Consider the following 20,861-nt stretch of genomic DNA (forward strand, 5'->3'; position numbering starts at 1 on the left):
GTAGTGTGTGTGTGTGTGTGTGGCCTCCACGTGCCTGTATGACCTCCCTACAATGCCTGGGCATGCTCCTGATGAGGTGGCGGATGGTCTCCTAAGGGATCTCCTCCCAGACCTGGACTAAAGCATCCGCCAACTCCTGGACAGTCTGTGGTGCAACGTGGCGTTGGTGGATGGAGCGAGACATGATGTCCCAGATGTGCTCAATTGGATTCAGGTCTGGGGAACGGGCGGGCCAGTCCATAGCATCAATGCCTTCGTCTTGCAGGAACTGCTGACACACTCCAGCCACATGAGGTCTATCATTGTCTTGCATTAGGAGTAACCCAGGGCCAACTGCACCAGCATATGGTCTCACGGGTGTGGTTCATCAAATCGACAGTGTCTAGGTCGACAATGTTTAGGTCGACCACTATAGGTCGACAGTCACTAGGTCGACATGGATGGAAGGTCGACAGGGTTTCTAGGTCGACATGTGCTAGGTCGACAGGTCTAAAGGTCGACATGAGGATTTCTCTTTTTTTTGGTGTCGTTTTCTTCGTAGAGTGACCGGGATCCCAAATTAGTGCACCGCGTCCCCTCGCATGGCTCGCTTCGCTTGCCATGCTTCGGGCATGGTGCCTTCGCTCCGCTATCGCTTCGCTCGGCACACTTTACCGTTCCAATCGTAGTCCACGTGGATCGTTAAGTATGAAAAAATTTAAAAAAAGAAAAAAATTTGAAAAACTCATGTCGACCTTAGACCTGTCGACCTAGCACATGTCGACCTAGAAACCCTGTCGACCTTCCATCCATGTCGACCTATAGTGGTCGACCTAAACATTGTCGACCTAGACACTGTCGATCTTCAGACCGGATCCCGGTCTCACAAGGGGTCTGAGGATCTCATCTCGGTACCTAATGGCAGTCAGGCTACCTCTGGCGAGCACATGGAGGGCTGTGCAGCCCCCAAAAGAAATGCCACCCCACACCATTACTGACCCACTGCCAAACCGGTCATGCTGGAGGATGTTGCAGGCAGCAGAACGTTCTCCTTGGCGTCTCCAGACTCTGTCACGTCTGTCACATGTGCTCAGTGAGAACCTGCTTTTATCTGTGAAGAGCACAGGGCGCCAGTGGCAAATTTGCCAATCTTGGTGTTCTCTGGCAAATGCCAAACGTCCTGCACGGTGTTGGTCTGTAAGCACAACCCCCACCTGTGGACGTCGAGCCCTCATACCACCCTCATGGAGTCTATTTCTGATTGTTTGAGTAGACACATGCACATTTGTGGCTTGCTGGAGGTCATTTTGCAGGGCTCTGGCAGTGCTCCTCCTGTTCCTCCTTGCACAAAGGCGGAGGTAGCGGTCCTGCTGCTGGGTTGTTGCCCTCCTACGACCTCCTCCACGTCTCCTGATGTACTGGCCTGTCTCCTGGTAGCGCCTCCATGCTCTGGACACTACGCTGACAGACACAGCAAACCTTCTTGCCACAGCTCGCATTGATGTGTCATCCTGGATGAGCTGCACTACCTGAGCCACTTGTGTGGGTTGTAGGGAGGTCATGCAGGCACGTGGAGGCCACACACACTACTGAGCCTCATTTTGACTTGTTTTAAAGACATTACATCAAAGTTGGATCAGCCTGTAGTGTGTTTTTCCACTTTCATTTTGAGGGTGACTCCAAATCCAGACCTCCATGGGTTAATAAATTTGATTTCCATTGATAATTTTTGTGTGATTTTGTTGTCAGCACATTCAACTATGTAAAGAACAAAGTATTTAATAAGAATATTTCATTCATTCAGATCTAGGATGTGTTATTTTAGTGTTCCCTTTATTTTTTTGAGCAGTGTATATTTTGGGGTTGGCTCTTTAGTTGTTCCATGTCTGGCAAACACTCTTATTAACCTCTCACTGCGGCTGCAATCCCTGACAGTATGAGGTATGAGGTGCGTGATCTGCTGAGAGACATGCCCCGGTGGGGGGTGGGGGGAGCTGTCCGTTATAACATGTATAAAGTGCCGTCATGTGCTGCAGCCTGTCATCCAATCAGCTGTGTGCTCTCAGAGAAGCACAAGTGTCTGGTTAGTAGATGACCCGGTTGCTGGGGGATAACCCGCCTCTGGATGTAGCGTGATGGTAACGAGCCTCCATGGTGTCTGTGAAACGAGCTGGACATTCATTTACCGTAAATTCTTTATTAGCATGGATGCCAAACATTTCCCATCACCGGGAAAATCCTTTACCGCCGCGGTGTAGTAATATGTCACCGGGGCATCTGGTCCTCTTCTCCCCGGCGGTGGTGACGGAATGGCGGTATTAATATGCGGCGTTAAACCTTCCTGTATAGGGCAGGTGCTCTGCGCAATAAAGATGCCGCTTTCCGGACGTCACCTGCGGCGTTACACAACTTCTACAAATGTTTGTGTTATTAGTTTGATCCAGTAATCCGCAATATGAGGTTTAGCACATAGGACTATAGAAGATTAGTGCTCGGTGGTAGTTTTGCTCCAGGTCCCCGGATTCAGCAGAATACATCATCCCCCGGTTACTAAGATCCGTGGTTTTCCTGGCGGACAGGAACCCATATACAGGACTCGGAGGGAGGAGTCAGGTATACGGGGTGATGTAACAAACCACCTATAGAGGACAAGCGCAGGTGTTACACATATGAGCCAATCAGATTCTGGCTAGCATGTTGTAGACTGTAGTAGGATCTGATTGGATGCTTCTGTTATACAGTATTATACAGTAACTGTTCTGTGTCCTCTCCATGCAGGAGTGCTTCTGCGGGAGCTCCGTGTCCGTCCCGGAGTTAGAGGGCGTCCTGTGGCTGAAGGATGATGGGAAGAAGTCCTGGAAGAAACGCTATTTCTTACTCCGAGCATCTGGTATTTACTATGTGCCTAAAGGGAAGGCAAAGGTGAGAGCGTGGGGGCAGCGTCGTTCTGTGCGGGTAACACACGTGCCGCCATCATTGCTGCAGAGTCCATCCGTTGTGTGTACATAATATACAGGTGCTGGCGATGCCGAACCTGCTCCGCCTGTTACATAGCAGCTTTATACAGGACATGCATCGGTAATGTGGAGGTGTCGTGTATTGCGTTACTAGTCTTCCATCATCTCTCCCCCCCCCCCTTCCACTATCTCCCCCCCCTTCCAATATCTCCCCCCCCCTTCCACTATCTCCCCCCCCCTTCCACTATCTCCCCCCCCTTCCACTATCTCCCCCCCCTTTCACTATCTCCTCCCCCCTTTCACTATCTCCTCCCCCCTTCCACTATCTCCCCCCCTTCCACTGTCTCCCCCCCCCCTTCCACTATCTCCCCCCCCTTCCACTATCTCCCCCCCCTTCCACTATCTCCCCCCCTTCCACTCTCCCCCCCCCCCTTCCACTCTCCCCCCCCCCCCTTCCACTATCTCCCCCCCCCCCCCCTTCCACTATCTCCCCCCCTCCCCCCTTCCACTATCTACCCCCCCCCCCCCCCTTCCGCTATCTCCTCCCCCCTTCTCCTTCCGCTATCTCCCCCCCCTTCCCCTTCCGCTATCTCCCCCCCCCCTTCCCCTTCCGCTATCTCCCCCCCCCCCCCCCCTTCCGCTATCTCCCCCCCCCCTTCCGCTATCTCCCCCCCCCTTCTGTTTCAGCATCTGTTCACCTCTTCTACAGTCTCTACCCCTCCCTCTCTTCCACTATCTCCCTCCTCTCCTGCCACCCCCCCCCACCATTGCCCCCCTCATCTGTCCCCCTACCTTCTCTTCCACCATCTCCCCCCTTTTCTACCATCTCTTCCTCTCTCCCGCTGTGCCCCCCCCCTTCTCACCGTATCTGCCCTGCCCCCTCTTATCCAGTTTCTTTCCCTCTCCCCTTTCCTATCTTTATCCTTTCTTTCTTGTCTTCCCTCTTCTCTCTGTTCCCTCCTGTTCTCTCCCCTCTTCCTCTGTATTGCCCCTGGAAGCGCGGAGCTGCATGTCTGCGTCACATATGGGTATGCTAAGAGTCACCTGCCAGGCAGCAGATCTCAGATAAATGCTATGTATTCAACTTGGCGTTTAGTATATACGTATTTACAGTTTAGTACAGAAGAGGACACGAATTACCCCACTGTCCTCCCGTCGCTTTGGGCCACTTGCTGTATGGTGTATACGCTGACCTGTAACTGAGAGAGGCTGTATGGTGTATACGCTGACCTGTAACTAAGAGGCTGTATGGTGTATACGCTGACCTGTAACGGAGAGAGGCTGTATGGTGTATATGCTGACCTGTAACGGAGAGGCTGTATGGTGTATACGCTGACCTGTAACTGAGAAAGGCTGTATGGTGTATATGCTGACCTGTAACTGAGAGGTTGTATGGTGTATACGCTGACCTGTAACTGAGAAAGGCTGTATGGTGTATATGCTGACCTGTAACTGAGAGGTTGTATGGTGTATACGCTGACCTGTAACTAAGAGGCTGTATGGTGTATACGCTGACCTGTAACGGAGAGAGGCTGTATGGTGTATATGCTGACCTGTAACGGAGAGGCTGTATGGTGTATACGCTGACCTGTAACTGAGAAAGGCTGTATGGTGTATACACTGACCTGTAACTGAGAGGCTGTATGGTATATATACTGACCTGTAACTGAGAGGCTGTACGCTGTATACACTGACCTGTAACTGAGAGGCTTTACGCTGTATACACTGACCTGTAACTGAGAGGCTGTATGGTATATACACTGACCTGTAACGGAGAGACTTACGGTGTATACGCTGATCTTTGAGCTAACGGAGAGGCTGTATGGTGTATACGCTGACCTGTAACGGAGAGACTGTATGGTGTATACGGTGACCTGTAACTGAGAGGCTGTATGGTGTATATGCTGACCTGTAACTAATAGGCTGGTGTATATGCTGACCTGTAACTGAGAGACTGTATGGTGTATACGCTGACCTGTAACTGAGAGAGGCTGTATGGTGTATATGCTGACCTGTAACTGAGAGAGGCTGTATGGTGTATATGCTGACCTGTAACGGAGAGGCTGTATGGTGTATACGCTGAACTGTAACGGAGAGGCTGTATGGTGTATATGCTGACCTGTAACTGAGAGGCTGTATGGTGTATACACTGACCTGTAACGGAGAGGCTGTACGGTGTATATGCTGATCTTTGAGGTAACGGAGAGGCTGTATGGTGTATACGCTGACCTGTAACGGAGAGGCTGTATGGTGTATACGCTGACCTGTAACTGAGAGAGGCTGTATGGTGTATATGCTGACCTGTAACAGAGAGGCTGTATGGTGTATATGCTGACCTGTAATAGAGAGGCTGTATGGTATATATACTGACCTGTAACTGAGAGGCTGTACGCTGTATACACTGACCTGTAACTGAGAGGCTGTACGCTGTATACACTGACCTGTAACTGAGAGGCTGTGTATGGTATATACACTGACCTGTAATGGAGAGGCTGTACGGTGTATACGCTGATCTTTGAGGTAACGGAGAGGCTGTATGGTGTATACGCTGATCTTTGAGCTAACGGAGAGGCTGTATGGTGTATACGCTGATTTGTAACAGAGAGGCTGTACGGTGTATATGCTGACCTGTAACTAATAGGCTGGTGTATATGCTGACCTGTAACTGAGAGGCTGTATGGTGTATACGCTGACCTGAAACTGAGAGGCTGTATGGTATATACGCTGACCTGTAACTGAGAGGCTGTATGGTGTATACGGTGACCTGTAACGGAGAGGATGTATGGTGTATACGCTGACCTGTAACTGAGAGGCTGTATGGTGTATACGCTGACCTGTAACGGAGAGGCTGTACGGTGTATATGCTGATCTTTGAGGTAACGGAGAGGCTGTATGGTGTATACGCTGACCTGTAACGGAGAGGCTGTATGGTGTATACGCTGACCTGTAACGGAGAGGCTGTATGGTGTATACGCTGACCTGTAACTGAGAGGCTGTATGGTGTATACGGTGACCTGTAACGGAGAGGCTGTATGGTGTATACGCTGACCTGTAACGGAGAGGCTGTATGGTGTATATGCTGGCCTGTAACTGAGAGGCTGTATGGTGTATACGCTGACCTGTAACGGAGAGGCTGTACGGTGTATATGCTGATCTTTGAGGTAACGGAGAGGCTGTATGGTGTATACGCTGACCTGTAACGGGGAGGATGTATGATGTATACGCTGACCTGTAACTGAGAGGCTGTATGGTGTATACGCTGACCTGTAACGGAGAGGCTGTATGGTGTATACGCTGCCCTGTATCAGAGAGGGTGTATACGCTGACCTGTAAGTGATGGGCTGTATGGTGTATACGCTGACCTGTAACTGAGAGGCTGTATGGTGTATACAGTGACCTGTAACGGAGAGGCTGTATGGTGTATACGCTGACCTGTAACGGAGAGGCTGTATGGTGTATATGCTGGCCTGTAACTGAGAGGCTGTATGGTGTATACGCTGACCTGTAACGGAGAGGCTGTACGGTGTATATGCTGATCTTTGAGGTAACGGAGAGGCTGTATGGTGTATACGCTGACCTGTAACGGGGAGGATGTATGATGTATACGCTGACCTGTAACTGAGAGGCTGTATGGTGTATACGCTGACCTGTAACGGAGAGGCTGTATGGTGTATACGCTGCCCTGTATCAGAGAGGGTGTATACGCTGACCTGTAAGTGATGGGCTGTATGGTGTATACGCTGACCTGTAAGACAACAGAGAGACAGACTGTATGGTGTATACGCTGACCTGTAAGGTAACAGAGAGGCTGTATGGTGTATACGCTTACCTGTAAGGTAACAGAGAGACTGTATGGTGTATACGCTGACCTGTAAGCTGATCTCTGAGGTAACGGAGAGGCTGTACGGTGTATACGCTGACCTGTAACTGATGGGCAGTATGGTGTATATGCTGACCTGTAACGGAAATGCTGTACAGTGTATACGCTGACCTGTAACTGAGAGGCCTGTATGGTGTATACGCTGACCTGAAATGTAACGGAGAGACTGTATGGTGTATATGCTGAACTGTAATGTAACGGAGAGGCTGTATGGTGTATACGCTGAACTGTAATGTAACGGAGAGGCTGTATGGTGTATATGCTGAACTGTAATGTAACGGAGAGGCTGTATGGTGTATATGCTGACTTGTAACTGAGAGGCTGTATTGTATATACGCTGATCTGTGAGGTAACGGAGAGGCTGTATGGTGTATACACTGACCTGTGAGGTAACGGAGAGGCTGTATGGTGTATACACTGACCTGTGAGGTAACGGAGAGGCTGTACGGTGTATACGCTGATCTGTGAGGTAACGGAGAGGTTGTATGGTGTATACGCTGATCTGTGAGGTAACGGAGAGGCTGTATGGTGTATACGCTGACCTGTAAGGTAACGGAGAGGCTGTATGGTGTATACGCTGATCTGTGAGGTAACGGAGAGGCTGTATGGTGTATACGCTGACCTGTGAGGTAACGGAGAGGCTGTACGGTGTATACGCTGACCTGTGAGGTAACGGAGAGGCTGTATGGTGTGTACGCTGACCTGTGAGGTAACGGAGAGGCTGTATGGTGTATACGCTGACCTGTGAGGTAACAGAGAGGCTGTATGGTGTATACGCTGACCTGTGAGGTAACGTAGAGGCTGTATGGCGTATACGCTGACCTGTGAGGTAACGTAGAGGCTGTATGGCGTATACGCTGACCTGTGAGGTAACGGAGAGGCTGTATGGTGTATACGCTGACCTGTAAGGTAACGGAGAGGCTGTACAGTGTATACGCTGATCTGTGAGGTAACGGAGAGGCTATACGCTGACCTGTAACGGAGAGGCTGTATGGTGTATACGCTGACCTGTGAGGTAACGGAGAGGCTGTATGGTGTATACGCTGATCTGTAAGGTAACGGAGAGGCTGTATGGTGTATACGCTGACCTGTGAGGTAACGGAGAGGCTGTACGGTGTATACGCTGACCTGTGAGGTAACGGAGAGGCTGTATGGTGTATACGCTGACCTGTGAGGTAACGGAGAGGCTGTATGGTGTATAAATTACATAACGTTTATTTTGTGAGCGCTCTTTCTCTCTGAGAAATGGCGGCTGCTGCTTGTCAGCTGGTAACAGTCTGATTCCTTTATCCCCAGGCATCGAGAGACCTCGTCTGCTTCCTGCAACTGGATCACGTCAATGTTTACTATGGTCAGGAGTACCGCAGCAAATACAAGGCACCCACTGACTACTGCCTGGTGCTGAAGGTAAGTCCCAGCCGCGTGCAGAGCATTCCTCTGCTCCGCTTGGCGCACAGCCTTGTCTGTCTGGCAGGAGATGAGTTTCGTGTGCAGCCTGTGGACATGTATTTGGTCACCCTGGCTGCAGCATGGGCACTGGATGCATACATTATGAGTAACAGACCCCGCCACGCTCCTTCACGTTTGCCTATTTTATATTATATGCTGCCACCTTGTGGCTCAACTTAGAACTGCAACTCCGGTGTATAATTATACTTGTGCTGTCATATTTGGTGCTATTTGGGTTTGTATGTGTAGCAGCGACCATTCCTATGTGTGACGCTTTAGTGTCAGTGCCATCATGTGCCTACTTACCCTCTTCCATCACCCAATTCTCTGCCCTGTACCCACTTGCCTTCTGTGGAGCTGGGCAAGGTAGAATAAAGCGACTGTCATTGATTTAATGTCTTAAATGGCCACTAACCTCTTGTACTATAGGTGATCTGCTAGGTGTGGCCCCTAAGCTTTGGGCTGCCCGATGCACACAGCGGAGCGCCTGTGTAATGGGAGTCACACTGGTTAATCAACCCGTGAGTTACATTGCAGGAAATGTGATGGGTGCGCAGGAAGTGGGTAATGTGTTCTGGATCCCAGCTGCGCGGCCGGTAGTGGTACGCCTGGGCGCGGCCGGTAGTGGTACGCCTGGGCGCGGCCGGTAGTGGTACGCCTGGGCGCGGCCGGTGGTGGTACACCTGGGCGCGGGCGGTGGTGGTACAGCTGGGCGTGGCCGGTAGTGGTACGCCTGGGCGCGGCCGTTAGCAGTAAGCCCGGGCGCGTCTGATAGTGGTACGCCGGGAGAACCATCACGCTAGCAGGGTGACTGGTTGGGGCGTATTTCCCATCTAACATCAGATATGTAATAGGTATGTCATTGAGAGTGCAGGTATGTAGTTGCTGCCAATGAGGTATGTAGGGAATAGCTGCTATAATGGAAGTGCATAAAAATAGTTTCCCTGCCGCATGTACAGTAAGTGACAAATGTGTTTGGATTTGGGATTAAACACGTGAGAACATATGTTTCATACACAACACAACTGTTACAGTACAATAGTAACACAGTAAATATAAAAAGTATTTGTATGTGATCTGAACATGACGCTGATTGCGGTGAGCGCCGCCTGGAAGCGTTTTACCACAGCCCAGTTGTTACGCTGGATTCTTTAAGTGTTTTCGACCAGGTCAAGTGACAAAACTTTCTATATAACCTCCTGTAGATTATAGCTAGAAGGGACACAACCCCCTGCTGTACAGGTATTACAAGTCACCACTTTATATGGTCAGGTGACTGATAATAGTACATACAGTGAGGTGTACGTTATTCCTGCTGCCTCTCACCCGCTATTATCCTCTCCTTCCCAGCACCCGCAAATCCAGAAAAAGTCGCAGTATATCAAGTATCTGTGCTGCGACGATGTCAGGACATTACACCAGTGGGTCAATGGAATCAGAATAGCCAAGGTAAGCTGCGTCTGCGCACATTCACTTCTGACCCCAGGGCGAGGATCTAACAAATGGGGGAAATTGGCTTTGCATGAGAATGCCCATATTTTTACAAGGGAAAGCCAGGTTGGTTTGGCGCTGTAAATGATAGCTGCTTTATAAATACGGGCCTTCGCGTCCGCACCTCCGGCGACTCTGACCCTGTCACAGATACCCCTTGGTGTGCGTCTGGTGGCTGTGGTGTGATCGGTGTAGTGACAATGGCGGGATGCTGATCAGCCGCCTACAGCACGGATCATACAGAAAAAGTAACGGCAGATTTGTCCCCGCCCTGTGCCACGCGTTACCTTGGGTTGCTGTGGTAGCGCATTGCGGCTGGATGGTGGAATCGCCGCTTATTAGCTGAAGTGTTTCTGAGAAGAGAAAAGAGAAGGTGCAGATGCACACTCTATAGAACCAAGCACTGGCAATCAGAATAATTATAACACACTCTGCAATCTAACATAGAGCAACAGTGAGGTGTTACACACCTGGGCATAACACAGAAGCGTCTTGGTAAATGAGAGATACGAGCATACGGACAGTCAGGGCTTACGGGAGCCCATATCCCACGTGGTCAGGCTCAGAGTGTAGTCATGGCTGCAGGAGAAGACCTCTATGGCTTAGAGACAGAGAGGGGTTGTTGTTGGGTGGTCTTGGCTGGAGCGTTGGTGACCAGGACAGAGCGACTCTTACATTTCCCGAGCACCAGCGCCCAATGGAATAAAGGACAACTCAGTGTACCGAGCTCCACAGGGAAATATATAACGCATCATCCCTCGCGGTGTTCTGCAGAGGGACGAATGCACCTTTGGTACCAACGTAACCTACAGGTCAGCAGTCTCCTGACCGGCCGGCGGATGGAGGGTTCTGCGGGTTCCGCGATATCATGCGGCACATGGTGCAGTCATTGGAGGGAAAGATTACTGCTATTCGCTATATGACGCTACTGACAGACCGCCTTCAGCGCATGTTACTCCGTCTCTTCCCGCTGCAGCATTGCCCTCAGTGCCCAGATTATGCCCAGTATGACACGGGGTATACAGGCTCCGCAGGTTATATTGGTGCCTCCATGCTCTGACCTCGCGCCTCGCCTTGTGTCCTTCCAGTATGGAAAGCAGCTGTACACCAACTACCAGGAGGCCTTGAAGAGGACGGAAGCCGCGTATGACTGGACGTCTCTGTCCAGTTCCAGTATGAAATCTGGATCCAGCTCTTCTAGTTTACCAGGTAAATGTGAAGTCTTCTGTCTAAACTCATGTCTGGAACGTTTCTTACACCACCAGCAGCAGTAATAATGGATATGGTGTGGTCTGGGGCTGCAATAGAATACAGGTTGAGTCTCCCTTATCCAAAATGCTTGGGACCAGAGGTATTTTGGATATGGGATTTTTCCGTATTTTGGAATAACTGCATACCATAATCAGATATCATGGTGATGGGACCTAAATCTAAGCACAGAATGCATTTATGGTTCATATACACCTTATACACACAGCCTGAAGGTCATTTCAACCAATATTTTTTATAACTTTGTGCATTAAACAAAGTGTGTCTACATTCACACAATTAATTTATGTTTCATATACACCTTATACACACAGCCTGAAGGTCATTTAATACAATATTTCTAATAATTCTGTGTATTAAACAAAGTTTGTGTACATTGAGCCATCAAAAAACAAAGGTTTCACTATCTCACTCTCACTCAAAAAAGTCTGTATTTCGGAATATTCCGTATTTCGGAATATTTGGATATGGGATACTCAACCTGTACTTGTAGCCGCTACAATCGGAAAAATACGGCTCACACTGCGCCCCTTCTTTCCGATCCATTCCCCTCTCCCATCTCTGTCCCATCATAGATCAGTATTCCTTCCCTGTTCTTCTCTTTCACAATCCACCACCGGTATCCGCTGTATGTAAGAACTGCGTCTAGTTACCCTCACTCCCTCATCCCCATAACTGCTGCCTCAGAGGGGACCTGCTTGTAAAAGGGGCAGACAGACAGGGGTGACACAGAGGAGAGTCAGTGAGTGAGGAGCATAGAGCGGTGGGTTAGGATGAGAGCTTACACTCTATAGGGGACGGACAGACAGACAGGGGTGACACAGAGGAGAGTCAGTGAGTGAGGAGCATAGAGCGGTGGGTTAGGATGAGAGATTACACTCTATAGGGGAGGGGCAGACAGACAGGGGTGACACAGAGGAGAGACAGTGAGTGAGGAGCATAGAGCGGTGAGTTAGGATGAGAGCTTACACTCTATAGAGGAGGGACAGACAGACAGGGGTGACACAGAGGAGAGTCAGTGAGTGAGGAGCATAGAGCGGTGGGTTAGGATGAGAGATTACACTCTATAGGAGAGGGACAGACAGACAGGGGTGACACAGAGGAGAGACAGTGAGTGAGGAGCATAGAGCGGTGGGTTAGGATGAGAGATTACACTCTATAAGGGAGGGACAGACAGGGGTGACACAAAGGATAGACAGTGAGCGAGGAGCATAGAGCGGTGGGTTAGGATGAGAGATTACACTCTATAGGGGAGGTACAGACAGACAGGGGTGACACACAGGAGAGACAGTGAGTGAGGAGCATAGAGCGGTGGGTTAGGATGAGATTACACTCTATAGAGGAGGGACAGACAGACAGGGGTGACACAGAGGAGAGACAGTGAGTGAGGAGCATAGAGCGGTGGGTTAGGGTGAGAGCTTACACTCTATAGAGGAGGGACAGACAGACAGGGGTGACACAGGAGAGACAGTGAGTGAGGAGCATAGAGCGGTGGGTTAGGATGAGAGATTACACTCTATAAGGGAGGGACAGACAGACAGGGGTGACACAGAGGAGAGACAGTGAGTGAGGAGCATAGAGCGGTGGGTTAGGGTGAGAGCTTACACTCTATAGAGGAGGGACAGACAGACAGGGGTGACACAGAGGAGAGACAGTGAGTGAGGAGCATAGAGCGGTGGGTTAGGATGAGAGATTACACTCTATAAGGGAGGGACAGACAGACAGGGGTGACACAGAGGAGAGACAGTGAGTGAGGAGCATAGAGCGGTGGGTTAGGATGAGAGCTTACACTCTATAGGGGAGGGACAGACAGACAGGGGTAACACAGAGGTGAGACAGTGAGTGAGGAGCATAGAGCGGTGGGTTAGGATGAGAGATTACACTCTATAGGGGAGGGACAGACAGACAGGGTTAACACAGAGAGGAGAGACAGTGAGTGAGGAGCATAGAGTGGTGGGTTAGGATGAGAGATTACACTCTATAGGGGAGGGGCAGACAGACAGGGGTGACACAGAGGAGAGACAGTGAGCGAGGAGCATAGAGTGGTGGGTTAGGATGAGAGATTACACTCTATAGGGGAGGGACAGACAGGCAGGGGTGACACAGAGGAGAGACAGTGAGCGAGGAGCATAGAGCGGTGAGTTAGGATGAGATATTACACTCTATAGGGGAGGGGCAGACAGACAGGGGTGACACAGAGGAGAGACAGTGAGTGAGGAGCATAGAGCGGTGGGTTAGGATGAGAGCTTACACTCTATAGGGGAGGGGAGACAGACAGGGGTGACACAGAGGAGAGACAGTGAGTGAGGAGCATAGAGCGGTGGGTTAGGATGAGAGATTACACTCTATAAGGGAGGGACAGACAGGGGTGACAGAGGAGAGACAGTGAGCGAGGAGCATAGAGCGGTGGGTTAGGATGAGAGATTACACTCTATAGGGGAGGGGCAGACAGACAGGGGTGACACAGAGGAGAGACAGTGAGTGAGGAGCATAGAGCGGTGGGTTAGGATGAGAGATTACACTCTACAGGGGAGGGGCAGACAGACAGGGGTGACACAGAGGAGAGACAGTGAGTGAGGAGCATAGAGTGGTGGGTTAGGATGAGAGATTACACTATATAGGGGAGGGGCAGACAGACAGGGGTGACACAGAGGAGAGACAGTGAGTGAGGAGCATAGAGTGGTGGGTTAGGATGAGAGATTACACTGTATAGGGGAGGGACAGACAGGCAGGGGTGACACAGAGGAGAGACAGTGAGTGAGGAGCATAGAGCGGTGGTTTAGCATGAGAGATTACACTCTATAGGGGAGAGACAGACAGACAGGGGTGACACAGAGGAGAGACAGTGAGTGAGGAGCATAGAGCGGTGGGTTAGGATGAGAGCTTACACTCTATAGGGGAGGGACAGGCAGACAGGGGTGACACAGAGGAGAGACAGTGAGTGAGGAGCATAGAGCGGTGAGTTAGGATGAGCTATTACACTCTATAGGGGAGGGACAGACAGACAGGGGTGACACAGAGGAGAGACAGTGAGTGAGGAGCATAGAGCGGTGGGTTAGGATGAGAGATTACACTCTATAAGGGAGGGACAGACAGGGGTGACACAGAGGAGAGACAGTGAGCGAGGAGCATAGAGCGGTGGGTTAGGATGAGAGATTACACTCTATAGGGGAGGGACAGACAGACAGGGGTGACACAGAGGAGAGAGACAGTGAGTGAGGAGCATAGAGCGGTGGGTTAGGATGAGAGCTTACACTCTATAGAGGAGGGACAGACACACAGGGGTGACACAGAGGAGAGACAGTGAGTGAGGAGCATAGAGCGGTGGGTTAGGATGAGAGATTACACTCTATAAGGGAGGGACAGACAGGGGTGACACAGAGGAGAGACAGTGAGCGAGGAGCATAGAGCGGTGGGTTAGGATGAGAGATTACACTCTATAGGGGAGGGACAGACAGACAGGGGTGACACAGAGGAGAGACAGTGAGTGAGGAGCATAGAGCGGTGGGGTAGGATGAGAGCTTACACTCTACAGGGGAGGGACAGACAGACAGGGGTGACACAGAGGAGAGACAGTGAGTGAGGAGCATAGAGCGGTGGGTTAGGATGAGAGCTTACACTCTATAGAGGAGGGACAGACAGACAGGGGTGACACAGAGGAGAGACAGTGAGTGAGGAGCATAGAGCGGTGGGTTAGGATGAGAGATTACACTCTATAAGGGAGGGACAGACAGGGGTGACACAGAGGAGAGACAGTGAGCGAGGAGCATAGAGCGGTGGGTTAGGAGGAGAGATTACACTCTATAGGGGAGGGACAGACAGACAGACAGGGGTGACACAGAGGAGAGACAGTGAGTGAGGAGTATAGAGCGGTGGGTTAGAATGAGATTACACTCTATAGGGGAGGGACAGACAGGGGTGACACAGAGGAGAGAGAGTGAGTGAGGAGCATAGAGCGGTGGGTTAGGATGAGAGCTTAAACTGTACAGGGGAGGGACAGACATACAGGGGTGACACAGAGGAGAGACAGTGAGTGAGGAGCATGGAGCGGTGGGTTAGGATGAGAGCTTACACTCTATAGGGGAGGGACAGACAGACAGGGGTGACACAGAGGAGAGACAGTGAGTGAGGAGCATAGAGCGGTGGGTTAGGATGAGAGATTACACTCTATAGGGGAGGGACAGAGACAGGGGTGACACAGAGGAGAGACAGTGAGTGAGGAGCATAGAGCGGTGGGTTAGGATGAGAGATTACACTCTATAGGGGAGGGGCAGACAGACAGGGGTGACACAGAGGAGAGACAGTGAGTGAGGAGCATAGAGCGGTGGGTTAGGATGAGAGCTTACACTCTATAGAGGAGGGACAGACAGACAGGGGTGACACAGAGGAGAGACAGTGAGTGAGGAGCATAGAGCGGTGGGTTAGGATGAGAGATTACACTCTATAGGGGAGGGGTAGACAGACAGGGGTGACACAGAGGAGAGACAGCGAGTGAGGAGCATAGAGCGGTGGGTTAGGATGAGAGCTTACACTCTATAGGGGAGGGACAGACAGGCAGGGGTGACACAGAGGAGAGACAGTGAGTGAGGAGCATAGAGCGGGGGGTTAGGATGAGAGCTTAATAGTACTATAGACTGTAAGTGACGCCAGTGGTTATATAGTAACATTACAGCTGCACATGGTAGGTACACTCTCCTGTATGTGATGCTGAGTACATGTATGTAATAGTGTATTATAGACTGTAAGTGACACCAGTGGTTATATAGTAACATTACAGCTGCACATGGTAGGTACACTCTCCTGTATGTGATGCTGAGTACATGTATGTAATAGTACTATAGACTGTAAGTGACACCAGTGGTTATATAGTAACATTACAGCTGCACATGATAGGTACACTCTCCTGTATGTGACGCTGAGTACATGTATGTAATAGTACTATAGACTGTAAGTGACGCCAGTGGTTATATAGTAACATTACAGCTGCACATGATAGGTACACTCTCCTGTATGTGACGCTGAGTACATGTATGTAATAGTACTATAGACTGTAAGTGACACCAGTGGTTATATAGTAACATTACAGCTGCACATGGTAGGTACACTCTCCTGTATGTGATGCTGAGTACATGTATGTAATAGTATACTATAGACTGTAAGTGACGCCAGTGGTTATATAGTAACATTACAGCTGCACATGGTAGGTACACTCTCCTGTATGTGATGCTGAGTACATGTATGTAATAGTACTATAGACTATAAGTGACGCCAGTGGTTATATAGTAACATTACAGCTGCACATGATAGGTACACCCTCCTGTATGTGATGCTGAGTACATGTATGTAATAGTGTATTATAGACTGTAAGTGACACCAGTGGTTATATAGTAACAATACAGCTGCACATGGTAGGTACACCCTCCTGTATGTGATGCTGAGTACATGTATGTAATAGTGTACTATATAGACTGTAAGTGACACCAGTGGTTATATAGTAACATTACAGCTGCATATGGTAGGTACACTCTCCTGTATGTGATGCTGAGTACATGTATGTAATATGTACTATAGACTGTAAGTGACACCAGTGGTTATATAGTAACATTACAGCTGCATATGGTAGGTACACTCTCCTGTATGTGATGCTGAGTACATGTATGTAATAGTGTACTATAGACTGTAAGTGACGCCAGTGGTTATATAGTAACATTACAGCTGCACATGGTAGGTACACCCTCCTGTATGTGATGCTGAGTACATGTATGTAATAGTGTACTATAGACTGTAAGTGACGCCAGTGGTTATATAGTAACATTACAGCTGCACATGGTAGGTACACTCTCCTGTATGTGACGCTGAGTACATGTATGTAATAGTACTATAGACTGTAAGTGACGCCAGTGGTTATATAGTAACATTACAGCTGCACATGATAGGTACACTCTCCTGTATGTGATGCTGAGTACATGTATGTAATAGTACTATAGACTGTAAGTGACGCCAGTGGTTATATAGTAACATTACAGCTGCACATGGTAGGTACACCCTCCTGTATGTGATGCTGAGTACATGTATGTAATAGTGTACTATAGACTGTAAGTGACGCCAGTGGTTATATAGTAACATTACAGCTGCACATGGTAGGTACACTCTCCTGTATGTGACGCTGAGTACATGTATGTAATAGTACTATAGACTGTAAGTGACACCAGTGGTTATATAGTAACATTACAGCTGCACATGGTAGGTACACTCTCCTGTATGTGACGCTGAGTACATGTATGTAATAGTACTATAGACTGTAAGTGACACCAGTGGTTATATAGTAACATTACAGCTGCACATGGTAGGTACACTCTCCTGTATGTGACGCTGAGTACATGTATGTAATAGTACTATAGACTGTAAGTGACACCAGTGGTTATATAGTAACATTACAGCTGCACATGGTAGGTACACTCTCCTGTATGTGACGCTGAGTACATGTATGTAATAGTATACTATAGACTGTAAGTGACGCCAGTGGTTATATAGTAACATTACAGCTGCATATGGTAGGTACACTCTCCTGTATGTGATGCGGAGTACATGTATGTAATAGTACTATAGACTGTAAGTGACGCCAGTGGTTATATAGTAACATTACAGCTGCACATGATAGGTACACCCTCCTTTATGTGACGCTGAGTACATGTATGTAATAGTGTACTATAGACTGTAAGTGACACCAGTGGTTATATAGTAACATTACAGCTGCACATGGTAGGTACACTCTCCTGTATGTGATGCTGAGTACATGTATGTAATAGTACTATAGACTGTAAGTGACACCAGTGGTTATATAGTAACATTACAGCTGCACATGGTAGGTACACTCTCCTGTATGTGACGCTGAGTACATGTATGTAATAGTGTACTATAGACTGTAAGTGATACCAGTGGTTATATAGTAACATTACAGCTGCACATGGTAGGTACACTCTCCTGTATGTGATGCTGAGTACATGTATGTAATAGTGTACTATAGACTGTAAGTGATACCAGTGGTTATATAGTAACATTACAGCTGCACATGGTAGGTACACTCTCCTGTATGTGACGCTGAGTACATGTATGTAATAGTGTACTATATAGACTGTAAGTGACACCAGTGGTTATATAGTAACATTACAGCTGCATATGGTAGGTACACTCTCCTGTATGTGATGCTGAGTACATGTATGTAATATGTACTATAGACTGTAAGTGACACCAGTGGTTATATAGTAACATTACAGCTGCACATGGTAGGTACACTCTCCTGTATGTGACGCTGAGTACATGTATGTAATAGTACTATAGACTGTAAGTGACACCAGTGGTTATATAGTAACATTACAGCTGCACATGGTAGGTACACCCTCCTGTATGTGATGCTGAGTACATGTATGTAATAGTACTATAGACTGTAAGTGACACCAGTGGTTATATAGTAACATTACAGCTGCACATGGTAGGTACACCCTCCTGTATGTGATGCTGAGTACATGTATGTAATAGTACTATAGACTGTAAGTGACACCAGGGGTTATATAGTAACATTACAGCTGCACATGGTAGGTACACTCTCCTGTATGTGATGCTGAGTACATGTATGTAATAGTACTATAGACTGTAAGTGACACCAGTGGTTATATAGTAACATTACAGCTGCACATGGTAGGTACACTCTCCTGTATGTGATGCTGAGTACATGTATGTAATAGTATACTATAGACTGTAAGTGACGCCAGTGGTTATATAGTAACATTACAGCTGCACATGGTAGGTACACCCTCCTGTATGTGATGCTGAGTACATGTATGTAATAGTGTACTATATAGACTGTAAGTGACACCAGTGGTTATATAGTAACATTACAGCTGCATATGGTAGGTACACTCTCCTGTATGTGATGCTGAGTACATGTATGTAATATGTACTATAGACTGTAAGTAACACCAGTGGTTATATAGTAACATTACAGCTGCATATGGTAGGTACACTCTCCTGTATGTGATGCTGAGTACATGTATGTAATAGTACTATAGACTGTAAGTGACGCCAGTGGTTATATAGTAACATTACAGCTGCACATGGTAGGTACACCCTCCTGTATGTGATGCTGAGTACATGTATGTAATAGTGTACTATAGACTGTAAGTGACGCCAGTGGTTATATAGTAACATTACAGCTGCACATGGTAGGTACACTCTCCTGTATGTGACGCTGAGTACATGTATGTAATAGTACTATAGACTGTAAGTGACACCAGTGGTTATATAGTAACATTACAGCTGCACATGGTAGGTACACTCTCCTGTATGTGACGCTGAGTACATGTATGTAATAGTGTACTATATAGACTGTAAGTGACACCAGTGGTTATATAGTAACATTACAGCTGCATATGGTAGGTACACTCTCCTGTATGTGATGCTGAGTACATGTATGTAATATGTACTATAGACTGTAAGTGACACCAGTGGTTATATAGTAACATTACAGCTGCACATGGTAGGTACACTCTCCTGTATGTGACGCTGAGTACATGTATGTAATAGTACTATAGACTGTAAGTGACACCAGTGGTTATATAGTAACATTACAGCTGCACATGGTAGGTACACCCTCCTGTATGTGATGCTGAGTACATGTATGTAATAGTACTATAGACTGTAAGTGACACCAGTGGTTATATAGTAACATTACAGCTGCACATGGTAGGTACACCCTCCTGTATGTGATGCTGAGTACATGTATGTAATAGTACTATAGACTGTAAGTGACACCAGGGGTTATATAGTAACATTACAGCTGCACATGGTAGGTACACTCTCCTGTATGTGACGCTGAGTACATGTATGTAATAGTGTACTATAGACTGTAAGTGACACCAGTGGTTATATAGTAACATTACAGCTGCACATGGTAGGTACACTCTCCTGTATGTGATGCTGAGTACATGTATGTAATAGTACTATAGACTGTAAGTGACACCAGTGGTTATATAGTAACATTACAGCTGCACATGGTAGGTACACTCTCCTGTATGTGATGCTGAGTACATGTATGTAATAGTACTATAGACTGTAAGTGACGCCAGTGGTTATATAGTAACATTACAGCTGCACATGATAGGTACACCCTCCTGTATGTGATGCTGAGTACATGTATGTAATAGTGTATTATAGACTGTAAGTGACGCCAGTGGTTATATAGTAACATTACAGCTGCACATGATAGGTACACCCTCCTGTATGTGATGCTGAGTACATGTATGTAATAGTGTATTATAGACTGTAAGTGACGCCAGTGGTTATATAGTAACATTACAGCTGCACATGGTAGGTACACTCTCCTGTATGTGACGCTGAGTACATGTATGTAATAGTGTATTATAGACTGTAAGTGACGCCAGTGGTTATATAGTAACATTACAGCTGCACATGGTAGGTACACTCTCCTGTATGTGATGCTGAGTACATGTATGTAATAGTGTATTATAGACTGTAAGTGACGCCAGTGGTTATATAGTAACATTACAGCTGCACATGGTAGGTACACTCTCCTGTATGTGATGCTGAGTACATGTATGTAATAGTATTATAGACTGTAAGTGACGCCAGTGATTATATAGTAACATTACAGCTGCACATGGTAGGTACACTCTCCTGTATGTGACGCTGAGTACATGTATGTAATAGTGTATTATAGACTGTAAGTGACGCCAGTGGTTATATAGTAACATTACAGCTGCACATGGTAGGTACTCTCCTGTATGTGACGCTGAGTACATGTATGTAATAGTGTATTA

General features: G+C 47.9%; 1 protein-coding gene across 5 annotated transcripts in view; it reads left to right on the forward strand.

Annotated features, from left to right (window-relative positions):
- The window catches only part of RAPH1 (Ras association (RalGDS/AF-6) and pleckstrin homology domains 1), a 200,354-nt gene that overhangs the window by 151,560 nt on the left and 27,933 nt on the right, over positions 1-20,861 (forward strand). For all 5 annotated transcript variants that reach the window (XM_063932610.1, XM_063932608.1, XM_063932611.1 and 2 more), the window contains 4 exons: positions 2,758-2,901; positions 8,113-8,223; positions 9,616-9,714; positions 10,845-10,965. In XM_063932610.1, the coding sequence (XP_063788680.1) occupies positions 2,758-2,901; positions 8,113-8,223; positions 9,616-9,714; positions 10,845-10,965 (475 nt within the window). The remainder of the gene's footprint in view (positions 1-2,757; positions 2,902-8,112; positions 8,224-9,615; positions 9,715-10,844; positions 10,966-20,861) is intronic.

This window comes from Pseudophryne corroboree, chromosome 7 (assembly GCF_028390025.1).
Source record: "Pseudophryne corroboree isolate aPseCor3 chromosome 7, aPseCor3.hap2, whole genome shotgun sequence".
NCBI classification, from domain to species: Eukaryota; Metazoa; Chordata; class Amphibia; order Anura; family Myobatrachidae; genus Pseudophryne; species Pseudophryne corroboree.